Source organism: Rutilus rutilus (assembly GCF_951802725.1).
Source record: "Rutilus rutilus genome assembly, chromosome: 25".
NCBI lineage: Eukaryota > Metazoa > Chordata > Actinopteri > Cypriniformes > Leuciscidae > Rutilus > Rutilus rutilus.
In genome coordinates, this window is record NC_140229.1 from 15,739,625 (window position 1) to 15,766,151 (window position 26,527).

At 38.6% G+C, this 26,527-nt stretch overlaps 1 protein-coding gene across 2 annotated transcripts in view; it reads right to left on the reverse strand.

Moving 5' to 3' along the window:
* The window catches only part of gbe1a (glucan (1,4-alpha-), branching enzyme 1a), a 139,470-nt gene that overhangs the window by 98,956 nt on the left and 13,987 nt on the right, over positions 1–26,527 (reverse strand). For both annotated transcript variants that reach the window (XM_084400765.1, XM_084400764.1), the window contains exons 2-5: positions 21,411–21,580; positions 11,092–11,207; positions 3,953–4,078; positions 1,592–1,727 (exon numbers count right to left, since the gene is read on the reverse strand). In XM_084400765.1, the coding sequence (XP_084256891.1) occupies positions 1,592–1,727; positions 3,953–4,078; positions 11,092–11,207; positions 21,411–21,580 (548 nt within the window). The remainder of the gene's footprint in view (positions 1–1,591; positions 1,728–3,952; positions 4,079–11,091; positions 11,208–21,410; positions 21,581–26,527) is intronic.

Here is a 26,527-nt window from a genome sequence, read left to right on the forward strand (position 1 = left end):
AAATAAGGGCACCACCAATTCTAAAACTAGTGCCAAACTGCTCTTCCATTAGGAGCCAAAGTGCAGCTTTGCTTTTGTTGCCTTTTGGAGGGTTGAGGAGCACATTAACTGAGGCACAGAACCCTGGGGAGAGCGCCGATCATGAGAGAGAGCAGTCAAAGGCAGCACAATGACTCACTATTTTAACACCCATTTAAGGGGTGAAAAATAATTTTACGCTAACTAACTCTGCTTCCAAACAGATTTGCTCCAGGCAAAGGTTAACGCTTCAGCCCTCGAGAAAACAAACAACAGAAGGTGATGTTTTATGGATCAGACCAATGCAATGAACACTAATGTTTAAGGTACGTTCTGTAATCCCCACAGCAAAAAAAAAAAAAAACTCATTTGGAACCTTCTGACAAAGTAATTGTAGGCTGGCTTCCTCTCAGGCTTCCACGTCAAAAGCTCTGTAAGGAAACAATCATGGGAAACGGCTCTCTGTGCAGTAATGGAATCACTCGAGGCGGCAGCTGTTCTCACATCTGCTAACTAAACTTAACAGTTCCGCTTGCGACAGTTAGCATGATATTCCATGTGGAACTGCTTGTCGCATGCACTCTTTTGCTTCATTTGTGTCGCAATATACTATGGTTGTTTTTGGTTGCATCTTGAGCTATTTTCTTAGCACTGCAATCTTTAAAGAGACGGCTCGTACGTAAGATTGTGGCCAAAACTGGTACTGCAATCACTTTCAAATTACTGTAGAGCGGTGTATCCCCTCCCCCCTGACTCGAGGTTGCCAGATTGGCTGCAGGATCCAGCACGAACGTTTGTAGCTGCAGTGGTAACTAGAGCAGAGCTGGCAACCCGGATGCCGAAACACTACTGACTTCGTGATTGGTAGATAGGTGGAGGGTGGCGCTTCAGGCCAAAACACAACATGACAACATCAACATCAGTTGAGGGCTGCAACTTCACTTTTTAAATGACAATATCCTGGTCGGACTACTGTTGTCAGTGATAGTATTTGAAGTATTTGAAATGAACATGATTTCTTAATGTCTAGTGACATATCAGGGCCATTTTATGATTAATTGAAATACATTTCTTACATACAGCTCCTTTAAGTTTTCTTAAAGGATGCAAGGAAGGCAGAGTATTTGGAAAACAAATTTTTACTAAATATGAGATCAAATGGTGTGTAAATTACTTATGGCGCAATGAAATAAGAGTATCCATAATAATAAAAAATATTTATACCATTTACAAGAAAAGATAAAACTCAGCTATAATCCCTATACTTGATGAACTACAAACCCTATACTTGACATTGCACATTTTGCGATGAGACAATCGCGGATGCACACATCGGGATATCATATATATTATATATATATAGTGTAGTGAAGAACTAGTGTAGTGATAAATAAAGAATAAGATAAACACAACCATGCTATATAACAGAATCTAAACATGCTCATTTTGTTAGCTAACTGTACTTCTTTCAAATCGGTTGTTGTAAAATCACCTCGTTCATAGGAACTCTACTTGGCTTGTATCATTTTGACGTTTGTGTTTTGGCAGTGTTTCTGTAGATTTCATCACTCACCAAGATCCTTAATGCGAGGAAGCACATCTCGGGTGAAGTTTTTGTACGAGGCAATCTTTTCCTCAGGCGAACCGATGCCCACATGGGCCTCGTAGATACGAAGACTGCTGGGCCGCGGGGGTCTGGGGTGCTGGAACTGGGAGCGAGAAAGAAGAAAGGTTAGAGCGAGAGGAAGGGTCCAGATATCAATCCACCATTCTTCAATGAGCTTTGATGAGAAATTTTGCTAGACGGTTCTGCTGAGCATCAGGGTTACCTCAAAGATCCTGATGCAACACAACACAAATATTTGACTTTATTGAATGCTTGCAACAATACAAGTTTTCAGTCTAAGCCTAAAGTTTGGAGCTTGAAAATGTGGAAAATGCAACCTACAGCAAACAATTTCTGTAATGTCTATTAACTTTTTGACTTCCACAACAATAATAATGTAATGTAATGTAATACAATATAATAAATACTTTTGATTCATATATAATATAAAATTACATCTTTGAATGATCTTAATTTGGAAGGATTTTCTCAGCAAATATTGATATATGCGATTAATCCGATTAATGTATCACCATATTATTTAATATTTTAACTTTGTTTTTTTTAAAGTTTATCTAAAAAAAATATGGTAGTTTTGAATGCAATATAATTTAAATATAATATTGTTTTTACTATGGCAATCTTATGGTTTTATTGCGAGAAGCAATTACATACAAAGACACATAGAAGTGAAATGCAAGAAAGTAAGATAAACCAATTGTATCTCACTGAAAATGGTGCCATTTCCAGAAAGCAAAAAAAGCTATATTTCCTTCCTTTAATCATGCAGCAACCGCCATAACTGTCAGATGACATTGTGTCACCAATTCATCTCCTCTAAAAAACTTGATTATGTGCACGATGGCATTGACCACAGTCGCTGTATGAATGTCTGATGCCATGAATAGATATCAAAGGAAAGTCTGTCTCATTGTCATGGTGGAAGAACCGCCCAATATCAAAGCCGTTTGCAAATGGTTCTTCAGTGAAACGAAGACATCAAGAGGGCGAAAGCAATTGTTGAGTAGCCTCCGATTAAATTGGTTGTTTAATGTGGCGGGCCACTTAAGAGGAGGCGGTTTTGAGTGTCATTACCAACACGGAAGAGGGGTCGGCATAAGAGCGGGGTGCTTCAGAGATGCTAATGGCTACTGATGATAAATGGTTGAGAGCCACAGGAAGGCCTCATGCTCGCCTGAACAACATCACGGTCCTGCAAACATTCCCTCCTGCTTTGACTTTTCTTCTTAACTACCTCCACCCTAAAACAAACAGTGGTTTTTGAAAAAGATTATAATTAACAGGTATTTCTTCAACCATGGGCTCTTTTGGCCCAGTATTCTTTCAGAAAAACACTACTTGATTTGTCTACAATGGAAAAGTAGCAATTATAAATAATCAGTATTTTAAGAAAATGGAAAGAAAAATCCTTTCTTAGAGAGAAAGGAGCAAGTGTGGTGAAACTGGTTACTCTTGGTTCTTGGAAGCAGCTATCAGTTGATGATGACCTGTGTGACGTACGGTTCTCCACTGAACCTCTGCAGGGTAAAACCTGACTCTAATAGGTTAAACCATGCCAGAGTCCATCACTCAACCCTCTTCCCTGACAGCCTAAAGCATCTGTCCAAATCCGTAACACCAGAAACCTCTGAGAGCGTGTGCTTGTGTGTGATGGAAAAAGGGTACATAAAAAAATCGATCAATATTTGTACGTAAAGTAGTATTTATTGTTATTCGTACCTTTTTGTTATGTCTGGTTTTCAAACCCTTGTGAGGGTAAAATTGGTTTGTCACACTTCTTTTCAGTGCTGAAACTCTCTAGTAAATGGGATCCAAAAAACTAACAACCATAAACATCCTTTCACAGATTTTTTGAAACCAGGGTTAGGTGCTTCTACATCAGTGTTATTCATGTATTATTTCCCTCTGATTTTAGGGACAACTTATGGGTAGGGTTAGGTTTAGGGGTAGGGATATATTTTCGGACAGGAATGTTGTTCCAGGATCAACAAAATATGTTGATCCAGGAACATGTCTTACTTGGCAAAATCATGGGGGACTGGGTTCAATTTGACCCGTACAATAATGTATACAGCCTTTCCAAAACACATCTATGTTTCAAACCTTTGCATACACATTCATGACCCTAAATGAGAAAAAAAAGTTTAAGAAATATATAGTTTAACCAAATTTTTACAAAGTTTGAAAATCCAATGCGGTCCAAATTGACCCCAACAAAATAAGAGGGTGTCTTAAAAAATTGTTCAGAATAATTATATTGTGTATATTCTAAAATATTTTTACATAAAATCTAGGGTGTACACTCACCTGGTATGGTTGTGGAGGGTCCCAGTGGGTCCAGTCATATGTGACTGAATCCAGCATTTTTGTGACATATTTGGCCCAAGGAGAGATCCGAAACAGATATTCCCCTGTTTTAGTCAGGACCACAAGCTACAGAGAGAAATGACAAATTTGACACCTTGAAATAAATTGTATTCTTCAAGGTTAATTTCCGATGCAAAATAGAGGCATATACATCAACATAAAAGAGACATTTATTACCGTACACAACTTTTTAAAAGTTTAGGTTCAGTACAACATTTTATTTGGAAAGAAATTACTACTTTTATTCAGCAAGGATGCACTGAATTAACCAAAAGTGGAAGTAAAAAGTCTAAAGATATTTATAATAAAAAGAAAAAAACATGTATTATGGTTTCATCATTGATAAATGTTTCTGGAGCACTAAATCAGCATAATGATTTCTGAAGGATCATGTGACACTGAAGACTGTAATAATGAAGACTCATTATAATAATATTTCACAATTGTACATATTTTTACTATATGTTTTATAAAAATAATAATAATAATAATAAATAAATGCAGCCTTGGTGAGCATTAAATACGTCTTTCAAAAAACATTAAAATATCTCCTACCAACCCCAAACCTTTGAACGGTAATGTATACACACACACACACACACACACACACACACACACAGAGTAAAAAATATTTAAATGCTGTATATTATGCAAAACACATTTTACAGGCAATTCAATCTGGTGTTCCTGTGTGTTGCCATGAAAAACACAGTTTAGTATGTTTTTTTTAAACCCAGTTGGTTTACGTGGACACAGAAAGTGTCCCCACAAACCATGTTTATGTTGTAGTACCCATGTCATTATACACATTGTATCCTCATAAACCATACAAGAACACACACACACACACACAGGCACACAGGCACACGCACACACACACACACACACACACACACACCAGGTGGACAGGTGTTTGTTGATGAGAGCAGACAGAGAAGAAGAGAAGAGCTGAAGAAAACAAAGAACTTTAAGAAGTCCATCATTGCTTTCAATCTCTCAGGGGGGCAGCTTGGATATTGTCACAGATCGATAGCCACTCTGGAGAGACATTGGGGCGGGACGGAACATCCTTAAACCGCTCTGATCGGCTCTGCACAGACTATTACCAAGCTAAGAACACACCATCGCTTTACTAACAGCAGAAATAACACTGTGACTTTGAGAAAGAGTGACAGAGAAAGATAAAGAAAGAGAGACAAAAGAAGAAAATGTCCAAAAGGGAGTCTTAGATAATTGCAAGGGTAATCTAAAATGTACAATTAAATATATAATATTTGTCTATATATCCAATACTGAGAAATACCACTAAATCAGAATACAAATATTCTGACCAATAATGTAATTTTTTTGCCTATTTAAAAACTTAATAGAAAGAAATATTGACTTGAAAACACTACCTACATGTGAAACAATATCTACAAATGAGAAAAGCCACTGTAACCATGGAAACATGATAGTCTCCTCAGTAGTGAGGTTTTGCAGGCTGCAGAGACTAGCTAGGTCAGTTATTACTATCTATCTAGAATGGGTTAATTTGGGATGTCGTATCTTGTAGTGTAAATTAGTAGTGTTTTTAGCTTTAAAATAGGTTGCATTCGAACAACTATCTTCAAAATGTTTATGCGATAAGTAGCTCATTAATTTCCTCATGAGTACACACCCTTCTGGACAAACAACAGCATAAACTGGTGGTCAACAACTGGTTTGGCAAAGCTAAAAACAGCTAAAAACCTAGCCTGGTTAGGGTTGAATACCAACGAGACCAGAATAAACCATTTTGTCAAGGTTGGGAGACCAGCTAGACCAGATGAAACCAGCTAAGACCAGCAAACCACTTAAGACTGGTTTATTTATTTTTATTAAAACCACATTATTCAAATCAAATGGAACCGGTTTAGTTTGGAAAAAATTATTTTCGGAAAAATATGGTAAATTCACTGCACTTCTGGAGCCAAGGTTGCTGAAAAAAATGTTACCTTTGAGTTTTATACAGAGTGAAATGTATTTGTGTTGGAGCCATGTAATTACAGAAGCTGTGTCTGGCAGGTACATTTCTCAGCCGTATAGAGCGGGCCAGACAGGACCATTTATGGATTAGCATGAGTTTAATATAGAGTGAACGAACAATCTCGTCTGCATTTAGAGCAAGAGTAAAGTTCACCCAGGCACTTTTCATCTTCAACACGGCATCAGACCTTTAATTAGATTTCATTCCTATCAGAGCGTCCTCCCTCTGATCTGATCCAGCCTCACATCTCACATGACAATCAATAAGTAAAGGACCTGAAGTGTTAATAGGGCTCCTGGGTAAACATCTGGAAATTTCTGTTTGTAGACAGAGAGATATGGAGGTTTAAGTTGCTTAGGTTTCTCCCACTTCATGCGGGCACATACACACAAATCCTTTCCCACACACTTTCAACAAGAAGAAACCCCTAGAAAACTCTCCTTTCTCCTCACTTCCTTCAGACTCCAGTTAGCAGTGTTTTGATTTCCCTCGAGACGACGACTATACCCCTGAACCAGCTGTCTGGAGTCACTGAGGTATCTCTCAACAAACAGAAGCACAACAAAAAGAATGTACCCACATAGAGAATTAAACATGGTCTTGCAGGAGAGCTTGCTTAGAGATCTCAGAGCCACCCGGGGATCTGTATTGATCACCTTCGGCTGCTAAAAGTCTTTGAGCATCTAGTGTTCCCAGTGTTTTTAAAATGCAATATCACTACACAGGAACTGAAATATTCATGCTTGAATAAATGAGGTTCGGTCTTGTTGGTGCCGGCGAAAAAAAAGAAAGAAAGCTGAGTTGATTTTAACTAACGCTTACAGCAGGTTTCAAATTCATTTGGCACGCAGCAGAAAGCTGTGTGTGGGAAATGCATTAGGCAACATTGATTAAGGGGACGATGAAAGGGAATCTCATGAAACATTGAGAGTACATGCTTGAATCTGGAACGTGTGCATGATGTGTGTAAAATAGCACTGGGAAACCCTGGCCTCTCTTTTACCACAAGCTTAAAGTTTCACACTAAATCAGGTCTACTGATAAAACACTCATGCACTGATTGTCACTGAGATGCTAAAATGAATTAATGAGTAATCAGAGTCTTTTTTTCCTATTGTGAATTCTATAAATGAGGTTGAAGGCTGAATAATTATCTATATTGATAAGCCAAAACATTATGCCCGGTCACAGGTGGTTATTGAATAATTAAAAGAATAAAAAAAAATCTTAAAGTCCCCCTGTAGTCAAATCATTGTCTCCCTTAAAACTCATCTATGATCAACAAAATGACATATTTAAGCGTTTTTTAAAAATCAGAATTAAAAAAAATAAAAATCATTCTTCATGCCTTAAAATAGTTTGAATGTAACTCTACACCCTTGCCTCATTAAGTATATGTGGTTCTATGAATATGCAAATTAGCCCCGCCTCCACTCACTCACACCAGCTCAGAGATCCACTCGTTGACGATCACACATTGACGTGATTGGTTACAAGGTAGTTTGTGAAGCCAGAAACACCAACGATTTCAAACCGCGTTTTTAAGGCTGTCTTTAGGCTTGTTTGAGATGCGCCTTGCCTCGCCTGAAATGTAGTCGAGAGTAGGCGGCTGCAGTGAGAGGAGGAGTGAAAAAAGCGCAGGCAAGCCGGACAGATCTCTCTTCTCGTAGTGGATCTGACACCTGCGAGATCAAAGATGGATATCGCGGGATTCACGCTCGTGCACAGTGTTGCTAATAAACTGGATGTAATTCAATTTATGTTGCTTTTATATGAAAATAAATAAAATGAACAAGACACCCAAAGTACTTGTTATTTAATTCCATTCCAAATACATGTTTATCAATATTTCTTTCTTTAATACAGACATATGTGTTTTTATTTATTTATTTTTTATAAAAATTAAATTGCATAACCCATAGAGATCGCACTGTTAGATAGTTTGGGAATATTCACACATAACGTATACACATAAAACATGATATCAGAGTTTTAAAATCAAACATTTTAAAAGAGAACAATACATCACGGTTGTTTAAACCAATGAACATTAAGCTGTGTCGTCAGCAAGTCGTTTCCCATCATGCTTTTGATCAGCGCAGTCGGTGGAGAGCAACTGCGCTCGACTGCAGAATCCGACAGGTGTGCCTTGCGCTCGCGAGAGATTTTTGACATACGTCAGCATGACATCAGAGCAAGGCGGACCGCACTCGGACACATTTCTAACCGGCATGCATCTCGCGCTGATCACCGGTGATCGATTCTGCGCAGATTTTGCTCATCTCAAACAAGCCTTTTGGTTCACTGCAGTTTTAAGGAGAAAATACTTAGAAATGGTGTTGACTTATGAATAGGGGTGTGACGAGACGCTTACTCCACGAGACGAGACGAGACACGAGATTGGGTTCACGAGAACGAGACAAGATGAGATTTTTACACAATTTTTAAGAAATCCTCAATGATGAAATATATGAATGGAAAATAGTGTTTTATTCAACTGAAAATCACAAAATGCAAAACAATTTAGGTGCATTTTGAAATCAACTTGTAATGAATGTTATTTTACTTCTATGCAGTAAAGGACATGCAAACACTGCTAAATGTTTTGCTATACCGTCTGGCATCCCCTGTACGATTTCATATGAGAAATCTAACTCCTTTCCACAAATCGAACATAAAAAAAATAAAACAGTATGAATAAAATAAATATAAATAACTGAAATAACACTTTAAATGCAAACAGTAAGTGTGTATCCATAATCAAAGTAGGCTACTGCACTCTCAAAACTACAAGTTCAAACAGAAACACATTTTTTCTTCAAGCATGAAAAAGAGATAAATTAACTACACAGAACAGTAGACATATAAGCATGCCATGTCTACGATTGCTGGCAGCAGTGGAGACCTTTTTGAGGGCTGCACGATATGAGGAAAAGCTGCGATGTGCGATAACATTGTTTAATATTGCGATGTCGTTATGACTTGTGATATATGAATGTTAGCTATACTGTTCCCATGTCTTAGTGCTTTAATAGGTTCTTTGCGTGATAGGTCAAATGTTTATTACCTGCCTGGTTCAGATTACACTATTTTAGCGCGATTTTGGCACGATCCGTTTCGTGGAGATTCGTAAAGGACAACGGGCGTCGGAACGCAAGATTCGATCGTTTCGTTTCGTAGGCTATAGTGATAGTGGGCGACAACCTACGCGTCTGCGATGGTTCAGGACATCACGACAGAAAGACTAGCATGTTTAATTTTAACGGTCCTCCACGACGGGTTGAGTGTGTGCGAGAGTGAGTGAGAGTGCGAGCAACAGTGAGTGTGCGTGTGTGCGCGCGGGAGTGAGCGTGCGTGTGTATGTGTGCGCGCGCGAGTGAGTGAGTGAGCGAGGGACAGTGATTGTGTGTGTGTGCCCGGAGTGTGTGTGTGATTGGCCCGGCACACAAATGATTTAAAAGTGGCAGGGGCATATTCAATACTAATTTCACCCTCACGCTCCATCACGCTGACATCAAAACAACTCACGAGACAAAGTTTCACCTCGACGAGAAATCTCGTCGCGTTTTAATCTCGCGAGATCTCGTAACACGAGATCTCGTCACACCCCTACTTATGAATTTACACATGGTTTGTCTTAAAGCATATTAAAAACATCACATAGATATATAAACATTATTAAAAACTTGATTTTCACCACAGGTGATGATGGAAAAGGAAATCTAAATGTAAAAATGAATTTAAAAAAAGAAATATCAAACATTAACCATATCATATAGGTATCATACAATAACAGACATGGCTGACGGTCGGCCGTAGGGCAGTTTTTGTGCGTTGGCCGACTAAGTTTTCTCAGTGTGTTTCGCAGGGTCGGCTGAAATTGGTCCTCGTCGGCTTTTTTTGGGCCGATTCGACATGTTGAATCGGCGTCGGGCTGTCGGTGAGAGAGAGAGAACTCTGATTGGCTGTTCAGCTTAGCGAACGAGTCAGTGCACGAGAATAATAGCAAACCAGCGAAGTCAAAACGGTACAGATAGAAGGCTGATCTAATGTTACGTCATCTTACATGAGTTTTCCTTGGCGAATATTTCAATATCAACATGAGCGGAGTGGAATAAAGAAAGTGTTTAGCAGGATTGATATTAAGCACGCACTGCTTTGTTTATGGTTTGTGTATCTGCAGCCTGCAGCGTCGGTTTCCCTTTTTGAATGACGAAATAGACAGTTGTCTCATTTACACGCAGGTGCAGAACGCACATACTAGCTGACAGTCGGCTGTAGTTCTCTCGGTGTGTTCAAGTGCAGCTTTTTCCCCCGACGCAGGCGACACGAGGCGACAACACAGTCGGCTTTCATCAGCGCTAGTTCTTTGGCGTCAGTTTGGGGTGTTACGGGCTTTACAGTACAGTATATTGTGCATCCCTAACGAGACTTACTAATATTGTAGCTTTGATATTAACAACTGTCTTCAAAACACACCCAGATACAAACAACTAGAAGTGAAAAATGAACTGTAGTTGATCTGAGCTGAGCTGAAGCAGAACTAATGTGATCGGATCAACCTCCGGTGTCCGGCAGAGTCAGGGTGCTTCAAAACCCATAACGTGGCACTGCAGCAAACTGTGCCGGACATGTGTACCCCCGCCAACTTTGGCAAGTGGGAACTTGTTGGGCACTCAATGTCCCCATCTGCTACCTCTTCCCATCAACCCCAGATTAACCCTGAGAGCCAAGTCAAGCAGCTTTGCCCCACAAATGCCACCTGAACCTGCCAATGACCATCTACTAGGACACAAAGAGCCAAGATCCCGTTCTGCTTTAGCAGAGCGGCTAACAGCTCCTAATCGGGCTGAAGAGACACACAGTCCAAATGTTACCTCACAAGATGCAAAACTGCAGCCCACAGAATAGATTTTAAATTCTAGAATTTGACTCTCCAGCATCTGACCATCACAAAGAGCTACAACTTTTCAAATCACATTTGCACCTTACATGTTCATGTTGATATAAATTGTTTCATATAATACAATTACAACAAGCAGGATGTAATATAACATGAAGTGTTTGGTACCTTGAGTTTGGTCAGGTGCTTGATGACAGGAGATTTGTCCACTTTCGGAGAGAGGTATAGTTCCCATTTGCCAAACTCTTTCTGCGTGAACGGGTGAGACTGTTTTTCCCAGGAGTCTGAAGGAAAACATATTTAATTATTAATTGACACTGACCTATTTTTTGTAATTTGGCATTATGCTTTTGAAATAAGGCATTTTGATGCTTTACTGGAGCTGTCTTTCAAACAGGAAAAGCTATGGAGCTAACTGGAATAGGATTTGCGACTGGGACTTCAGAATCCAATATGGCTGCCGCTGCTTAGTGGATAAACCGCAGTGAAACAGTAGTAAAATTATTGTTTATTAGCAATTCTGTCTCAATCTCAGTGGTGCACACAGAACTATCCAACCTCAATTTTTGGACATGACACTTTGAAATTATCTGTGCAAAATACCACTTTTATATGATGTGTTTGTATTCCAAAAGAGCAAGCACAACAAAGGTTTGCCTGGATGTGTCCATCTTAGTTTTCTGATCTGTGTGAAGAGGAAAATGGAACACACTATTAGGCATATTTTCCTGTCTATGTAAACAGTATAACTTGCAAAACTACCCACATTGCACCTGGGTCAATATTATGGCAAACTTCAGATGTGTTTCCACAGGGCTCTTGTTAAGTGCCTTCTTTTGTAGAATTCTTTCATACAGGTGTTATGAAGAGCTCTTGATATGGTTGACTAGTGCACGTTTACTCAGTTCTTGAAATCCATAGCTCCTCAAAGTGATTGTTGGCCTTTTTGTGATTGGTCTTACATGTTTTTCAACATTAGCATGTTTCTTTCTTGATGCAAACTTTTCCAGGAAGTATCTGGACAAGTAACTTGAACTTGGACTCTAATTCAACTTAATTTTTGCATTTTCAGGAAGTCGTTAAACTAAATTGCTAAAATATTAGTAATATAGCTAGCATAATGTACTGTAATGAAATATTAGCTTGGAATTGCTAAATAGGCAAACCTTGACCTCTTGAGGAACACCACTCCAAACACAGGAACCCATTTCAAATTGAATAGGCTATATCACATGATTGAAATGTCACATGATACAGCCAAGATATAGACTTACAAAGTAAAAGTCAAATAAAAGTTCAAACAGTGCCTGCACCTGTACAAAGGAAATATTAAATAATACAATTGTTCACAGACATGTGAATGTTGTCATGTAATATGTACAAGTTTCTATGTTCATTGATGAATCTGGGACCGCATACTAGCTAGCAAACTACTCTTACTACTTTTACCATAGCTTTCTATAGTAAAAGTAGTGTATGCTAGTATGCGATGCGATGTCCATCTAAGTAAGGCCACCAGTTACCAAAATGTTCGCTGGCTTTTCTTCTTTTTTCTCTTTAAATTTAGCAAATGCTAGTCCAAACTAAATACTTGTGTTAATAGCATATTATACAATTAACTTAAGAATACATTATTAGTGCTTACACTGATTATTACATTTCAATGCAGGATTAGAATCTGGAGGCACAGTATATTTTACATGCCCCTTAAAAGCAACTCTTCATCCATGGCTTCAACAGCTGAATAAATGTGGAGGCAGAGACTAGCGAAAATGCAGAGCGCTGTACAGCAGCTGACTTTACCAACTCCCTCAGACTGTTCATTCAGTTTCTGGGAAAAAAGCCACGCAAGACTGTGTGACCCCTCTCAAAGCACAGAAAAGAGACACTGATTTGTTGTGGATAATTTCTGTCGTTCTGCCCTGCACGCCTCTGTGTATCTCTTTTCACATTACATACTCTAATGGAGAGCAGAAAGAGAATATAAATAAATAAATCAATAAAGGACCAGCGCCAGTGCAATATGCCTACCCACCTGCAGCCCCCTGACGCAGATCAAGACCGGCTCCCCCAGACCCAAATTTCTCTCTCTTTTCTCTTTCAGACCCCGCATTCCCACTGTGAAATTGAAACCATATAATATGAGCCATGTCAAAACGCAATCTCACGCCAAATTGGAAGTTGGGATTTCCTATGACACCGCCTCTGGGTCTCAGAGAGAGATAATTACAAAAAGGCAGAGGGATAAATAGAAAAGGGAAGGATGTGATAAAGGTGGGGGATGGTCAGGGAGGAAAGGGGCCTCTGGTCATACGGTTATAAGCAGTGTCACAGAGAGAGGGGAGACAACATTTTGCTGCGATCTAGAATTGTAGTAAACAACTTCTTTCCCCAGAGGGAACGATGTGCCCTTTTCACCCGGCTGTATGGATTCACTAACTCCAAGAAAGGTGTGTACGTATCCATAACACTCATATACACACACTCAGGGGCGGAGTGGGACCAAAAAATCTACCGGGAAATTTAAAAAAAAAAAAAAAAAAAAAAAAATTTTGCTCAAAAATATAGCGGTGAATGAGAGAATATTAAATTATTATTTTTTGTTCCCATTTGCTCAAATAGCAAGAGAAAAACTCCTCTATAGTTTTTTCACAACTTTCAAAAAGAGGAAAAAAAATGTGAGAGATGGATAATGGCAGTCAGAACTCAGAAGAGAGAAATATATGTCCATTTGTCATCACTCCCACAGACGCTGTATTAGAAACCCTCACAGCAGCATTAACTAGTTTTTTTGTAATTTTATAAAAAGGTAATATAATATAAAGTATAGTGAGAGAATTTTTAACGCATGTGCTGAGGGGGTGCTAGATCATTGACAGGGGGAGCTATATAGGCTATAGCCTACTAATAATAATTCAGCAAAACTTGGCCACTAAATATTTAATATTCAATTATTTTAATGATCACAATTAAAGTTTTAATTTTATTAAATTGAACAAGCCCAACATCCAGCATTCAGTCAAATATTCTAAAAGATGTCTTATTAATAATAAGGTTATTTCAACATAATATCTCGTTATTTCGACATAATATGGGTGCGTGCAACAAGCAAGATGTGTATTTGTAAATCCGGTGACGCGTGCATTGATTTTTATTAATAAATTAGTGTTTTCTGACATGTCTGCTGCAAAGATGAAGTTGACGATCGCCATATTCGTAGTGAATGCGCCTATAGAGAGAAATGCACATAATGGATTACGTAATCAGAGAGTAGCCTTTTTCTTTCGTTTTGAATTATTTCGTTTAAAGACATTTCAAGCTTTGTGTATCTGATGTATTTCTCATGTATGTGTGAGGCATACACTGAGTTTCGTTAAGTTAGGATGAGATGTGCTCCAGTTAACGTGCAATGCAATTGACCGCGCGGGCGCCTCCATGATTATATTGCCTGTTATATTTGCTTCTTATTTATTAAATCCAGGCAATTGCTTGATGAAAAATTGATTAAAATTAAGATACAATTTATACAAAACGAAATTCACTTTAAAGAAAGGTTTTCTACAAAACAAAACTTAATGAAGTGGTCTAAAATCATGCCTGACCCACTCCATGTCTCTCGATATTGCGCATCCTATCTTACTCATGCGGTTCACTTTTCATAATCAACATAGATGGAAAAAAATAACATTATAATATTTTAACAAATATGAAACTAAATGCGCTTATTTAATGGCTACAACAGTATAGTATAGGCCTACAGACTCTCTATTTGTACAAATTGCTACACATTCATTTAATTCTGAATTTTGCACACACAAGTTGTCACACACGATGCAGATTGAAGCAGGGAAGAACGGAGGATCCAAATGCAGCAGTAGTCTTTTATTTCAACAAACTCTAAACTTCCAGGACTCAGGACTCAGGACTCAGGACTCAGGACTCAGGACTCAGGACTCAGGACTCAGGACTCAGGACTCAGGACTCAGGACTCAGGACTCAGGACTCAGGACTCAGGACTCAGGACTCAGGACTCAGGACTCAGGACTCAGGACTCAGGACTCAGGACTCAGGACTCAGGACTCAGGACAACCCACATACAAAGTTAACGACAGACAAGGAACCGACTGAAACACAAGGCTTAAATACACACAGGACTAACAACGAGACAAGGGACACCTGTGAACATTTAAACCAATGACAACATGGAACACATGGCAGGATCACATGACAAGAACAGGGGATCACATGATAAGACACAGAAACATGACAATAAAACAAAACCCAAACTGTTACAAAGTTGAAAGGCATTTGTTCAAATCAAGTTCACGGATAATTGTGCATGCATTTATTAATCATTATGATACTAAAATCATAACAAAGTAGGCTGCTATGTACAAAAAATCTGAAACAAAAAATCAGATGAGCCCAGAATATGAACGCAACGTTTAACGTTAAGCATTTTCCTCCCATAGAAAACCATTATATGTCCCCTTATTATGTCGAAATAACGAGATATTATGTCGAAATAACGACTTATTATGTCGAAATAATGAGATATGTTGAAATAACGACTTAATATCTTGAAATAACAAGATAAGTTTTCTTCTTTTTTTTCTTCAAAATGCGGTTTAGGGCTTCCATAGAATACAGCCTGAATATAATTGCTTCCAGAAATTATTTTTGGGGGTGCTATCAGGGTGCTTTGGTCTTTCTTGGGGGTGCTGAAGCACCTGCTAGCGCCGCCCATGCTCAGCGCCACCTTTCGGTTTTCTTTTTTGCCTTTCCATCATTTAACTCACTCACACGGACGTTAGACTTCCAAAACGTGATGAGGAAAAAGAGGTGTTCGGCGGCTTTTTACATCAAAGGCCGGCCCGACAGGCTATGCCATTTGGGGAGGGGCCGCTCACTGATCCCCCTATGTTTTTGAAAATCCTAGACATGGTTGGACCTGCCGAACGGGTTGAGCACTTTTATATACTGTGTTGAGCAGAGAGGCTGCCCAGTTTGACCTGCGGGAAGCGGCCGCACATCAGGCCGCCAGATTCTGTTGCTAATATAACTCGCAATGTATAACTATTATCAGACCGGCCCTCGCGGCCTCAAAACACTACCGGCCCACCGGGAAAAGTCCCGACTCTCCCGATTGCCACTCCGCCCCTGCACACACTCCATGTACTCACTGATGGAGTAAATCTGAACTATGTGTTTGTACTTTAAAGCAGTTCTCTTAGTTTACATTATGTATTTACTGGCAAAAAGTACCATGATGTGTATTTTTTGCACATTGTACTATTATATTATCATGTATTAGCCTAATTCATAATCATAATACTATCCCATGCTTTTCTTTGAAGTACCTTGAAGTAATAAAGTTAAGTCAGAATTAAGTTACACTTTATTTCGACAGTCCACTTTAGACATTCTAACTATAAGTACATTTGCAACTACATGTCAACTATCTATTATTAATTTGCAAGTGTTTGGTCAAGTATTAGCAGATATTAAGCAGACAGTCTACTAATGAGAGTCAGTTGACATTTAGTTGCAAAGTTACTTACATCGAAAATAAAGTGTTACCCAGAATTATCAGTGTATATGTTTCAGTGATGGAATCCAGCATTCATGCACAGCCCACTGCAAATAAATATAATCATAACCAAAAGTAGTTGAAACATAACCACAAGGTCAATTCTCATTAACCATCTACACAGTCCTTTCTAAATAAAAAAGGAATAATATCTCAATCACAAAGTCCTTGTCTGACCAATGGACTGCCAAACTATCGATCAGGTGCTGGAATGAGTCAATAACACAAGCTTAATGAGGAAGCTGCTGAGATACAAAGACAACACTATGAAAAGAACCATGAACTAGCTAATCATTCACTCCTTATCATCAATTATCATTTTAATAGGTGCTTCAGGCTTTGAGATCAATATTCTCTTCAAGGCACGTAAGCAGTATATTAAGAGAAGGCTTTGAGGCAGGATCTGCGTCAATATGCATCATGTCTTCCAGCTATAATCCATAATTGCTGAAACACCATAAGTGGAGCTCCAGGAATAAGCTTCATGTTTGTGAGCACATGAAGTATAGATATGTATAGGAATGAGAAGCAAAATCAAGTATAGAAGAGTTGGGAGTTTTTAAAGGTCATACTCTAAGGACCCGGTTTCCCCGTAACAGCCCGCGGATCACAACACAACTCTCAATTAGAAGAAGTCTGAAGCTGGCCAGAGGCAATAAGACATCTGCTGCATTTTTCTAGTTGCACTCTCATTCCCTGAGGACTTCCGATTAAGCAGAGACGAGCAGTTTTGGGAGAGAGGAGTGAAAAGAGCGCATTGGGACGTGGCCCACTGGTGTTTGGACTACTGAGAGTCAGATCAAACACTGAGTAGGATAGTTAGCAATCACTGAGCAGATAGACACTATTTTAACTATTTTGTGTTGTAAATCCTTTACCTAATTTGTTGTTCCCAGTCAAAAAATGATTGGCCTTTTAAATTGCTTGAAAATCTCTCATTATGCTATATTATCACCAAATATTGGATTCAATCTTTTTGTCAACTTTTAATTAACACAGGTTTTGCATTTCTTTTTGGAAGGGATTGGTCATTGGCCTCGTTGATCTGAACTTATGCACTTCATTGCTTCAGTGAAAAGAGGTTACTCAAATAAGGTGCATAAACTCAAATCATTGTTGATGAACAGATTAAATCCAATATTTGGACTTAAAGCATAACAAGAAATTTACAAGCATTTTGTGTAGGTCGGTTATATTTGATCGGGAACACCACAAATGTCAGGTGAAAACATGAACTTTTTTTTTCCGGGTCAAAATGATAACTTTCCTGCTAGATTAACTGATTGACATAACAAACACAGTGAAAATTATAAAAGAACGGTTCATCCAAAAATGAAGACTGTGCTGGTCACTCTTTTCCATGAAATTACAATGAATGGGGTTAGAGGACCCAAAAGCACCATAAAAGTATTATAAAAAAAAAAGTCACGTCTTCTGACACAAGACACAAGACAGCTTTGAGTTGAACTTGAGAACCGAATCAGTCTGATTCGGAAACAGACTGAAATTTAAGTCATCATTCATTCCAAGAGTTAAACTAAAGAAGCAGATCAGGTATTTTTTTCTTCTTTTTTTTGGGGCGAATGAATCATTCAGACTGGTTGTGTGAATCACATGTGACAAGCAGACCAAGATGTAAGTGATTATTCAGCTAGTCAGTGAGCAGCTGAACTTTAAAAATAGTTTGCTTTGTGAATTCGAACCAGTTTTGTGAACCAAGTACAAACAGAACACATTTTAAGTCATTATTCTAATCTATCAGTGAGTTGAATCAGTCCAATTAGTGAGTGAGTCCTTCAGACTGGTTTTGTGATTTAGATGTGGCAAACAGCCATTATTAAATTAAATTATTATTAAACTGAATTCATTATTCACTCTGTTAGTTAAACTTGCGAGTTGTACAAGTCATTCAGACTGTTTTGTGAACCAGATCAACCAATTCAATGATTGACTCAAAAGAATGATTTATTCACAAATTCAAACATCGCTACTTCCTTCATTAACATGCATGATTTATTTTTTGTTTTTTTTATTGGGTTTGGAACAATATGAGGGTGAATAAATACAATAATATACACAGTACAAATATGTATCCTTCTGTTTTATGTGTGTGTGAGCAGAAGCAATGAAAGCTTTCTTTTTTTATGAAAGACATTGTCACACCTTTCCGTCAGCCAAAGGTGAGAAGGTCGGAGGGAAGGACCAGACAGGAGAGCAGACACAGAGCAGCTTTCAAACAGGAACTTTAAGATCTCTTCCTGACAACATGAACTGACACAAAGTAGTCCCTTTCCTTTTGGCCAACTCTTCTCAGGGACTACAGGCTGACTCAACTGACAGAATATGTGATCCGTGAGCTCAGAACAGGTATCAGATGTTCCCTCTCCTGCATTTGACAGCTAAGAGCTTCACTCTGAGATACAAGGACAGCAACGGGTCAAAACAGACGGAGGCTTAGCGAAAAAAAAAAAGTTTCCAACAACAACTACTGTACCCTCTCAGAGGGAAAAACTGAGCTCTGAGGCAGAGCACGAAGGATTCGTTGAAATGCTTCACTTGTGAGAAAACAGAGGCACAAGCGCAAGGTGAAGAAAACACAAACGGTAAAGAAAGAAGCTCTCAGCAAAAGAAGGAGAATAAAATATTGAATGGTGAAAAGCGAGAATCCCGCCAAAATGCTAGCAGTGCTCCCTCAGCGTAGGGTTTATGTTGTGTGTTTGCGGTTTGTAGAAGCCGAGCCAAATACGAGTTATTACCGAACACTAAAAACTAAAACCAAAAGCATTTCATTTATAAAAGGCACTTTTGTAAAACTCATACAGTGGTTAAAAAACAAACTGAAACAATGAACTACAACAACAACAAATATAATCAAAGAATCTGACGAAACACAGAAGACTAAAACAAAACTTAACTAAAACTGCGTGACAAAACTGAAGTAAAATAATAATAGAAGAATCCTAATCATTAAGTAAATCACATGACTTGACCTGAAATGTGTCCAGGGTATTTGAAAATAGGATTACCAACAACAACAATGACAAAAACAAACTGAAATTGAAATCTCATTCAACTACTAACTGCAATCCTCTTGGTTAAACTTAATCTTTCTCCTTCAGTTCATTCACTGATGTTTTTTTTTTATTTTTTATATATAATATTTCTGTCCCTCTTCCTACACATTCTGCCGTTTCTTCTCTCTGACAGTTAGCAGCACTGAAGTAGCACTGAAGCAGAAAGCTTTGAACATCATACATCAAAGTTTCCTCATGCATGTTTCATGCCTAATGCACATATGACCAACCATCTGGATATGAAGATGGGAAAGACACTAAGAGGGAAATTCACTAAAATTATTTGTGCCCACAGTATTGTTTATGTCAGTGGTTTTCAATCCTGGTCCTGGGGGTCAACAACCACTCTGCACATTTTGTGTGTCTCTCTTATCTTATACACTCAGTTCAGTTCATAGAGCGCTCACCTATGAACTGATGATCTAAATCAGCTGTGTTAAATAAGGGAGACATACAGAACAAAGTGTGCAGATTGGTGGGTCCCCAGGACCAGGATTGAAAACCACTAGTTTATGTACACATGCAGTCTGCTTATCCAATAATGAGCCTCATTTGGGTGTTAGCTCTGAAAAGAATGACAATGACGTCTAAGGATGTCCAATATATTAGTACCATACTGGTTATTGGCCAATATTAGAGATCTTTTTAATAGTATTGGTCAACTACAATATACTATTCAAAAGTTTGGGGTCAGTAAGTATTTTGTAAAGAAATTAATACTTTTATTCAGCAAGGATGCATTAAATTGATCAAAAGTGACAGTAAAAAACATTTCTGATTTTACAAAAGGTTTATATTTCAAAGAATATTAAGGATATTATTTCTAAAAATGTATAAAGAAGCAACACTGATAATGATAAGAAATGTTTCTTGAGCATCAAATCAGCATATTAGAATGATTTCTGAAGGATCATGTGACACTGAAGGCTGGATTAATGATGCTTAAAATTCAGCTTTGCCATCACTGGAATAAATTACATTTTAAAATATATTAAATTAGAAGACGGTCATTTTAAATTTAAATAATATTTCACAATATTCCTGTTTTTACTGTATCTTTTATCAAATAAATGCAGAGCATAAGGGACTTCCATCAAAAACATTACAAAATCCTACCGACCTCAAATTATAACACGAAAACAGATATAAATGTTTAGAAAATTTGCTTCTGAGTGTCCAAGTTCTCCTTTAATGATTGGCAAAGTTAAAGAATTATGCATAGTTTGTATACGACAGAGGACTTTCTTTTCTTTGTGCAAACAAAGTTTGGATGAAGTTTGTCAAATTGGCCAATCAATCGATCTCTGACACGCTTTCCCACCAGGGCATCAGTTCAATTTTCAGACACAATGGTGACGTTTGGCAGTCAAGACATCACAAACTGCAGGATGTGTTCCTGTTACTTCAAGATTAGAAGGAAATTTAGCCTTTATCTTGAACCCTGCCTCTAACAGAAACCAAATCGGCTTTTAATGGAGTAAAACTTAACAACAGAACATCAGTCCAACTCCCTCTTCCTCTCTGTCTCCTGGTGTTTCTAAAAGAACAATACTGTCAGACTACATGTAAACAATCCAGACAAGCACACAATTGGCAGCGCACATCATTACGGCTTAATACATCACTCAGTGCAAGCCCCGCAGATTTCTCACCCTGCAAACGCGAAGAGCATTTCAAGCATTAGCGGCCTAAAATTAAAGCCGGTTTCCTTGGCAACAATAAACCGCTTGTACTTTGCTTCGTAGATCTATCCATTAAAAAGGGTTTGCGCCTGAATGTGACAGGCAGGGGTCTCCGAATTACAGGATTGTGGTGATGCTTACTGAAATCCCCAGTTAGGAAGACGGCCTCCGCTCCCGGGGCCCATTCCCTAAGGACCAGACCGTTGTCGGATCGCCGCTGAATTCCGAAGTACTGGTAGCTCAGTGTGAAGCGATCAAAGGTCCCTTCCGCCTCCTCCAACTGTGCCAGATACTCTGCAAACCGCTTGTATCTGAAGACACAAAAGAGAGAAAGATAGAAATATACAGAGAGAACAGACACAGACAAAGACATTATGGTCTCGAGCATTTCTCACCCTTCCATGAACCAGCGTTCTGCAACTTCAGACAGTTGTTCTTAGTTCACATAAGGCATTCACTCAAATTCAGCTGTCTCCGTCAGCTTTGCATCACAGAGAAAACTTTAAAATAAAAGTTATTTTGCACAATTGTCCCAGCTAATGAGTCACAGGTGCAGAGATACACACATGGCTCTTTTCAATAAAGTTTGTTGTACTGACACACAAGCGCTAACACACACAGTGATTAAAAGAAGAGTTTGTAGCCTTTAGAAAGGGTTTTCAAAGGAGTTTTTTGCTCTTCTGCTCCCTTAATCTTGTGGCTTTCACTGAAAATATGTGATAAAATTGATACGCATCTCAGACAAACTCGGGTGTTATTTAGGAAGGCTGGGTACTGACACAAATGTCATGATTATGGGTTAAGAGAATGTATTTGAACAAAAAAAAACAACAACAACACATACCTGTACTTCTCCTTTAACGAGCGCCAAAATGGTATTTATTGTTCGAACTTCATAATAAAATTGACAGAATTTGAAAGCTGATACCACTTTTCATATCTAACACAGCACAAAACGTATTGCAATTTATTGAATGGCAGGTCTGCTACAAATAAAGTTTTGCTCATGCATCAGCTGAAAATAGCATAAACTATAAGATCGATTAATAGGATTTAAGAATCGAAATTATCAAAATAAGAGTACTATTCACAATCCAGTAAAATCCAGTAAAGTGTGCATCGTGTACTCTGTAAAAAATTATCAGTTGACTTAACTTAAAAAAGTGAGGAAACCTGTTGCCTTAAAATTATTAAAGGGGTGGCTGATTATGATTTCGCTTTTCTAACTTTAGTTAGTGTGTAATGTTGCTGCATAAACAACATCTGCAAAGTTACAATGCTCAAAGTTCAAAGCAAAGGAAGATACTTGCTTTTAAAGAAGTTGTTTTTTAAGGACTACAACAAACGGATGGTAGGGACTACACGACATTCTTCCCGAGTTAGTGACATCACTAACCCTAAAATTTACATAAACCCCGGACTTAACGGACACGCGCACGCGGCAGCCATTGTAAGTCCACAAGACCGAAAGTGCATATGAAGTGTGTCATTTGGGACAGGGCCTAACACACACAAACTCTTGAAGCTCTGGCCTCTGTGCCGGAAGCAGCAGCTCATTTGCATTTAAAGGGACACACAGGAAACAACGCGTTTTTCCTGACCCTCAAAAAGGGGCAACTTTAACATGCTGTAAAAATTATTTGTGGGGTATTTTGAGCTAAAACTTCACATACACACTCTGGGGACATCAGAGACTTATTTTACATATTGTAAAAAGGGGCATTATACCACCCCTTTAAGTAAACAAACTTCATGCGTAATTGAAAAAAATGTAAGTTATGTGAATTTGACTTCCATATAACAAATATATTTTTCAATTACGTATTACGTTTATTTACTTAATTTTAAGGCAACGGTTTAACGGTTCAAAGGTTTCCTCACTTTTTAAGTTAAGTCAACTGATCACTTTTTACACTGTATCTGTGAGGGAAAGCTGTGAGGGCACGAACAACGCAGCACAAGGGCTGAATTATTTCGTGCCTGTAATAATTTAATGTTAATATATTTTAACGCATTGAATTGCTATCAAATCACTATTCATCCAATTCTTAGCATTATAAATGTATTTTTGACGAAACAAACGATTAAAAAATTAACGATTCAGAAATCCATGTTTCAAGGATTTGTAACTGATGCATCGAGAAAACGTATGAATCATTAGATCGCTAGAGAATAGATAAAAAAATCGACAGATCTATATTTATTTAACCTAGTCCTATTATTTCGGGATGACAGACCAGAAAGTGGATCAAATTTAGAGTTTGTGGACATGTGTTCTTAATGTTGAATAAATGAAACCCCAAATTCAAATGTATTTTAATGTCTGTTTGAAAAGTGTGAAATACTGAAGAAAAAGAAAAACAAAGCATGAAATCTCATTTGTGGCTTGATATTTTCAAGTTTTTCTTAGCACAACAATTTTCGTTCAACTGGAAAATGAGCAGAGATCTGTGTCCTCCTCGGTGCTGTTAATTGACGTTTCTACCCGATAGACTCTAATTGTCCTAACGCTTTATGGCACATCGGTCTCTGGTTAAGTGGCTTAATGCACATTCTTATTTTGAACAATTAGAACAATATTTCTTTTTGTGAATTTCCCACTTCATGCTGTTACAGACAAATTCAGAATTAAATCTCAAATGATGAAATGTGAAGTTAACTGGTTTAGAAAAGAATTTTGTTTTAGGAAAATCAAAAGAGCAATACCCATAGCAATAGCTGACCCAAACAGTGCACATCTGTAACTATGCTAATTAAAGTGAGACTAGTACTACTTTACCAGTCAATCACAAACAAGATTTTTTTTTCTCAGAGAAGCTTTGTCTCCCTAAATAAACCATGGCATATGATAACACGTATTTGCATAGTATTACACAGGGGAATGTGTGTCTGTTAAAAATGTGGACTAAGACTAAGTCCACTTTTAAAGTGCAAAATATTCACAGCTATGTCAAATAATCACGATCAGGCAGTTACTAATCTGACAAAAAAGCATAACTATTCTACATATTCCCTGTGTTTGCCATTTGCCATGCTTGCCCATCCATTTTAAATGGCATATAACTGAGGTAAAAGAGTGTGAGACCTCGGAGCTTGAGCTGGAGCTTAGATGTAAAGAGTGCTGGGCCCAGCTGGGACTTTTGTGTGCATATTCATGGCAGTGTTAGGAATAATTACCGATGGGAATCGCTCATTTGGGTTCCTCTGGGAGTTTAAAGTGCTCATTAAAACTTGAGGAACAACAGGGTGATGGGTGCCGTCAAGTGGCCTCTCAAACACTGCTCTTAATCACTTAGTGAGAGCGAGCAAGAGACATGGGGAAAGAGAGAACAGACAGACCAACAAAAGGAAAAACAGACAGAATCTCTTCCTGACGATTCCCAGATAAACATAAACGACCAAACCGCTTGACCGATTACCGCTTTGACAGTTAACAGCCACAGTCACAGATGTACAGTCACAACCTGCCAGGTGAATGAGCAAATCTAATCGCCTAGCTTTCCTGGACTGTGACAATCGAAAAACCTGACATTTATGGACTGCTTTTACGGAATAGCTGACAAAAGAAGCAGAATTAATATCCCACAAAGCTGCAGAAAAGAAGAAAGCTTTGAAAGTGGTTATTTTAAGGCCTTAAGACCGAGTTAGTTATGGGCCGCACACTGAGATCCATGAGGTTTTTTATAGACGTCTGTCAGTCCAGCTGGATGTACAAAATGGAAAATATGACCCCCATAGAGCAGCCGGAGCAATTTAATCATCCACTGAACAAATCCTTTCAGCAAGCCATCACTTACTCAATCCGGTGGTCAAACGGACTCAAGCTTTAAAAGAATCGGTGCCCAGCTCGGAGGAGATGGAGGGGACGTGGGAAACACTGCAGCCTGCCATTGCGGATATAATAACAAGCTTTCTGCCGTTCAGTAATAACAATGATTCAAGGCTGCCAGAAGTAACAAAAAAGTGGTGAATGCTGCTCCGGTCAGTTTTAAAAGAGGCTACACTTGACCACTCGATCCTATGCTCTTGAAAGCACGTTTTGGAGAACGGCCACGCTCATTGAACGGGGACGCCTCGGAGGGTGAGCGTGGGGAGCTCGAGAGAGATTGTTAGAGGAGCGAGGGTGCTCACGCGTGTCTCATCTTCTACGCTAACAGCCCCGGGGTGAGCTGACTCATCATGACACAGCGCTTTTCCGCACAGATAGCTCACTTACACGTGGATGAAAACACACGGCAGCAAACACCTCATTTCTGCCCCTGGTGTCCCTGCGTGACCATAAAAGAATCACAGAGGGTCTTTTAGAGGCTCTCTTGTGTACACCCAGAGGCGTCAAAACCCAAACTCAAAAGCGTAGTTTAGCTTTGGAGTGGAACGAGGTAAACATGGACTCAAGAGAAACAGGAAGTGCTGATGGTTTAATATCTGCAGTGTGAGATGGTAAGATAAGCGGTATAAGACATCATTTATGTTAAATATTGGTTGTTTCTTTAACTCTGGGCACTAAACTTTTTGTTATTTTGCTTTGAAAACTTTTTAGTATGCTTTGCTTATCATTTACACTGTTGGTAAGATTTGTTAATGTTTTGAGTCTCTTATCCTCACCAATGCTGCATTTATTTGATACAAAAATACAGTAAAAAAACATTAATATTGTCAAATATTATTAATTTAAAAAGTTCTCTATTTGAGGGTATTTTCAATTGTAATTTATTCCCTGTGATTGCAAAGCTGAATTTTCAGCATCATTACTCCAGTCTTCAGTGTCACATGATCCTTAGGAAATCATTCAAATATGCTGATTTGGCGGTCAAGAAACATTTCTTATCATTATCATTGTCGACAGTTGTAACATGTGCAGCCCGTTCTCATCCCAAGGCGTCATATACTGATGCTTTTGACATTTCGTCTACATCGAACGCACATGGCACCCTTTAGCGTCAATATGAGACGCCGATAGATATGGGCCAGAAGGCGCCTCCTAGCGGTCTAACCCTAACCCTACCCCAGACCTAAACCTACCCATAACCGAACAAAGCTCTGTGCGTGTCATATTGACGCTGAAGGGTGCCATGTGCATTCGATGTAGACGAAATGTCAAAAGCGTCAGTATATGACGCCATAGGATGAGAATGCGTTGAACATGTGATACTTGTTTTTTCAGGATTCTTTGATGAGTAGAAAGCTCAAAAGAACAGCATTTATTTGAAATAGAAGTATTTTGTACCATCATAAATGCCTTTATAGTCACTTTATTG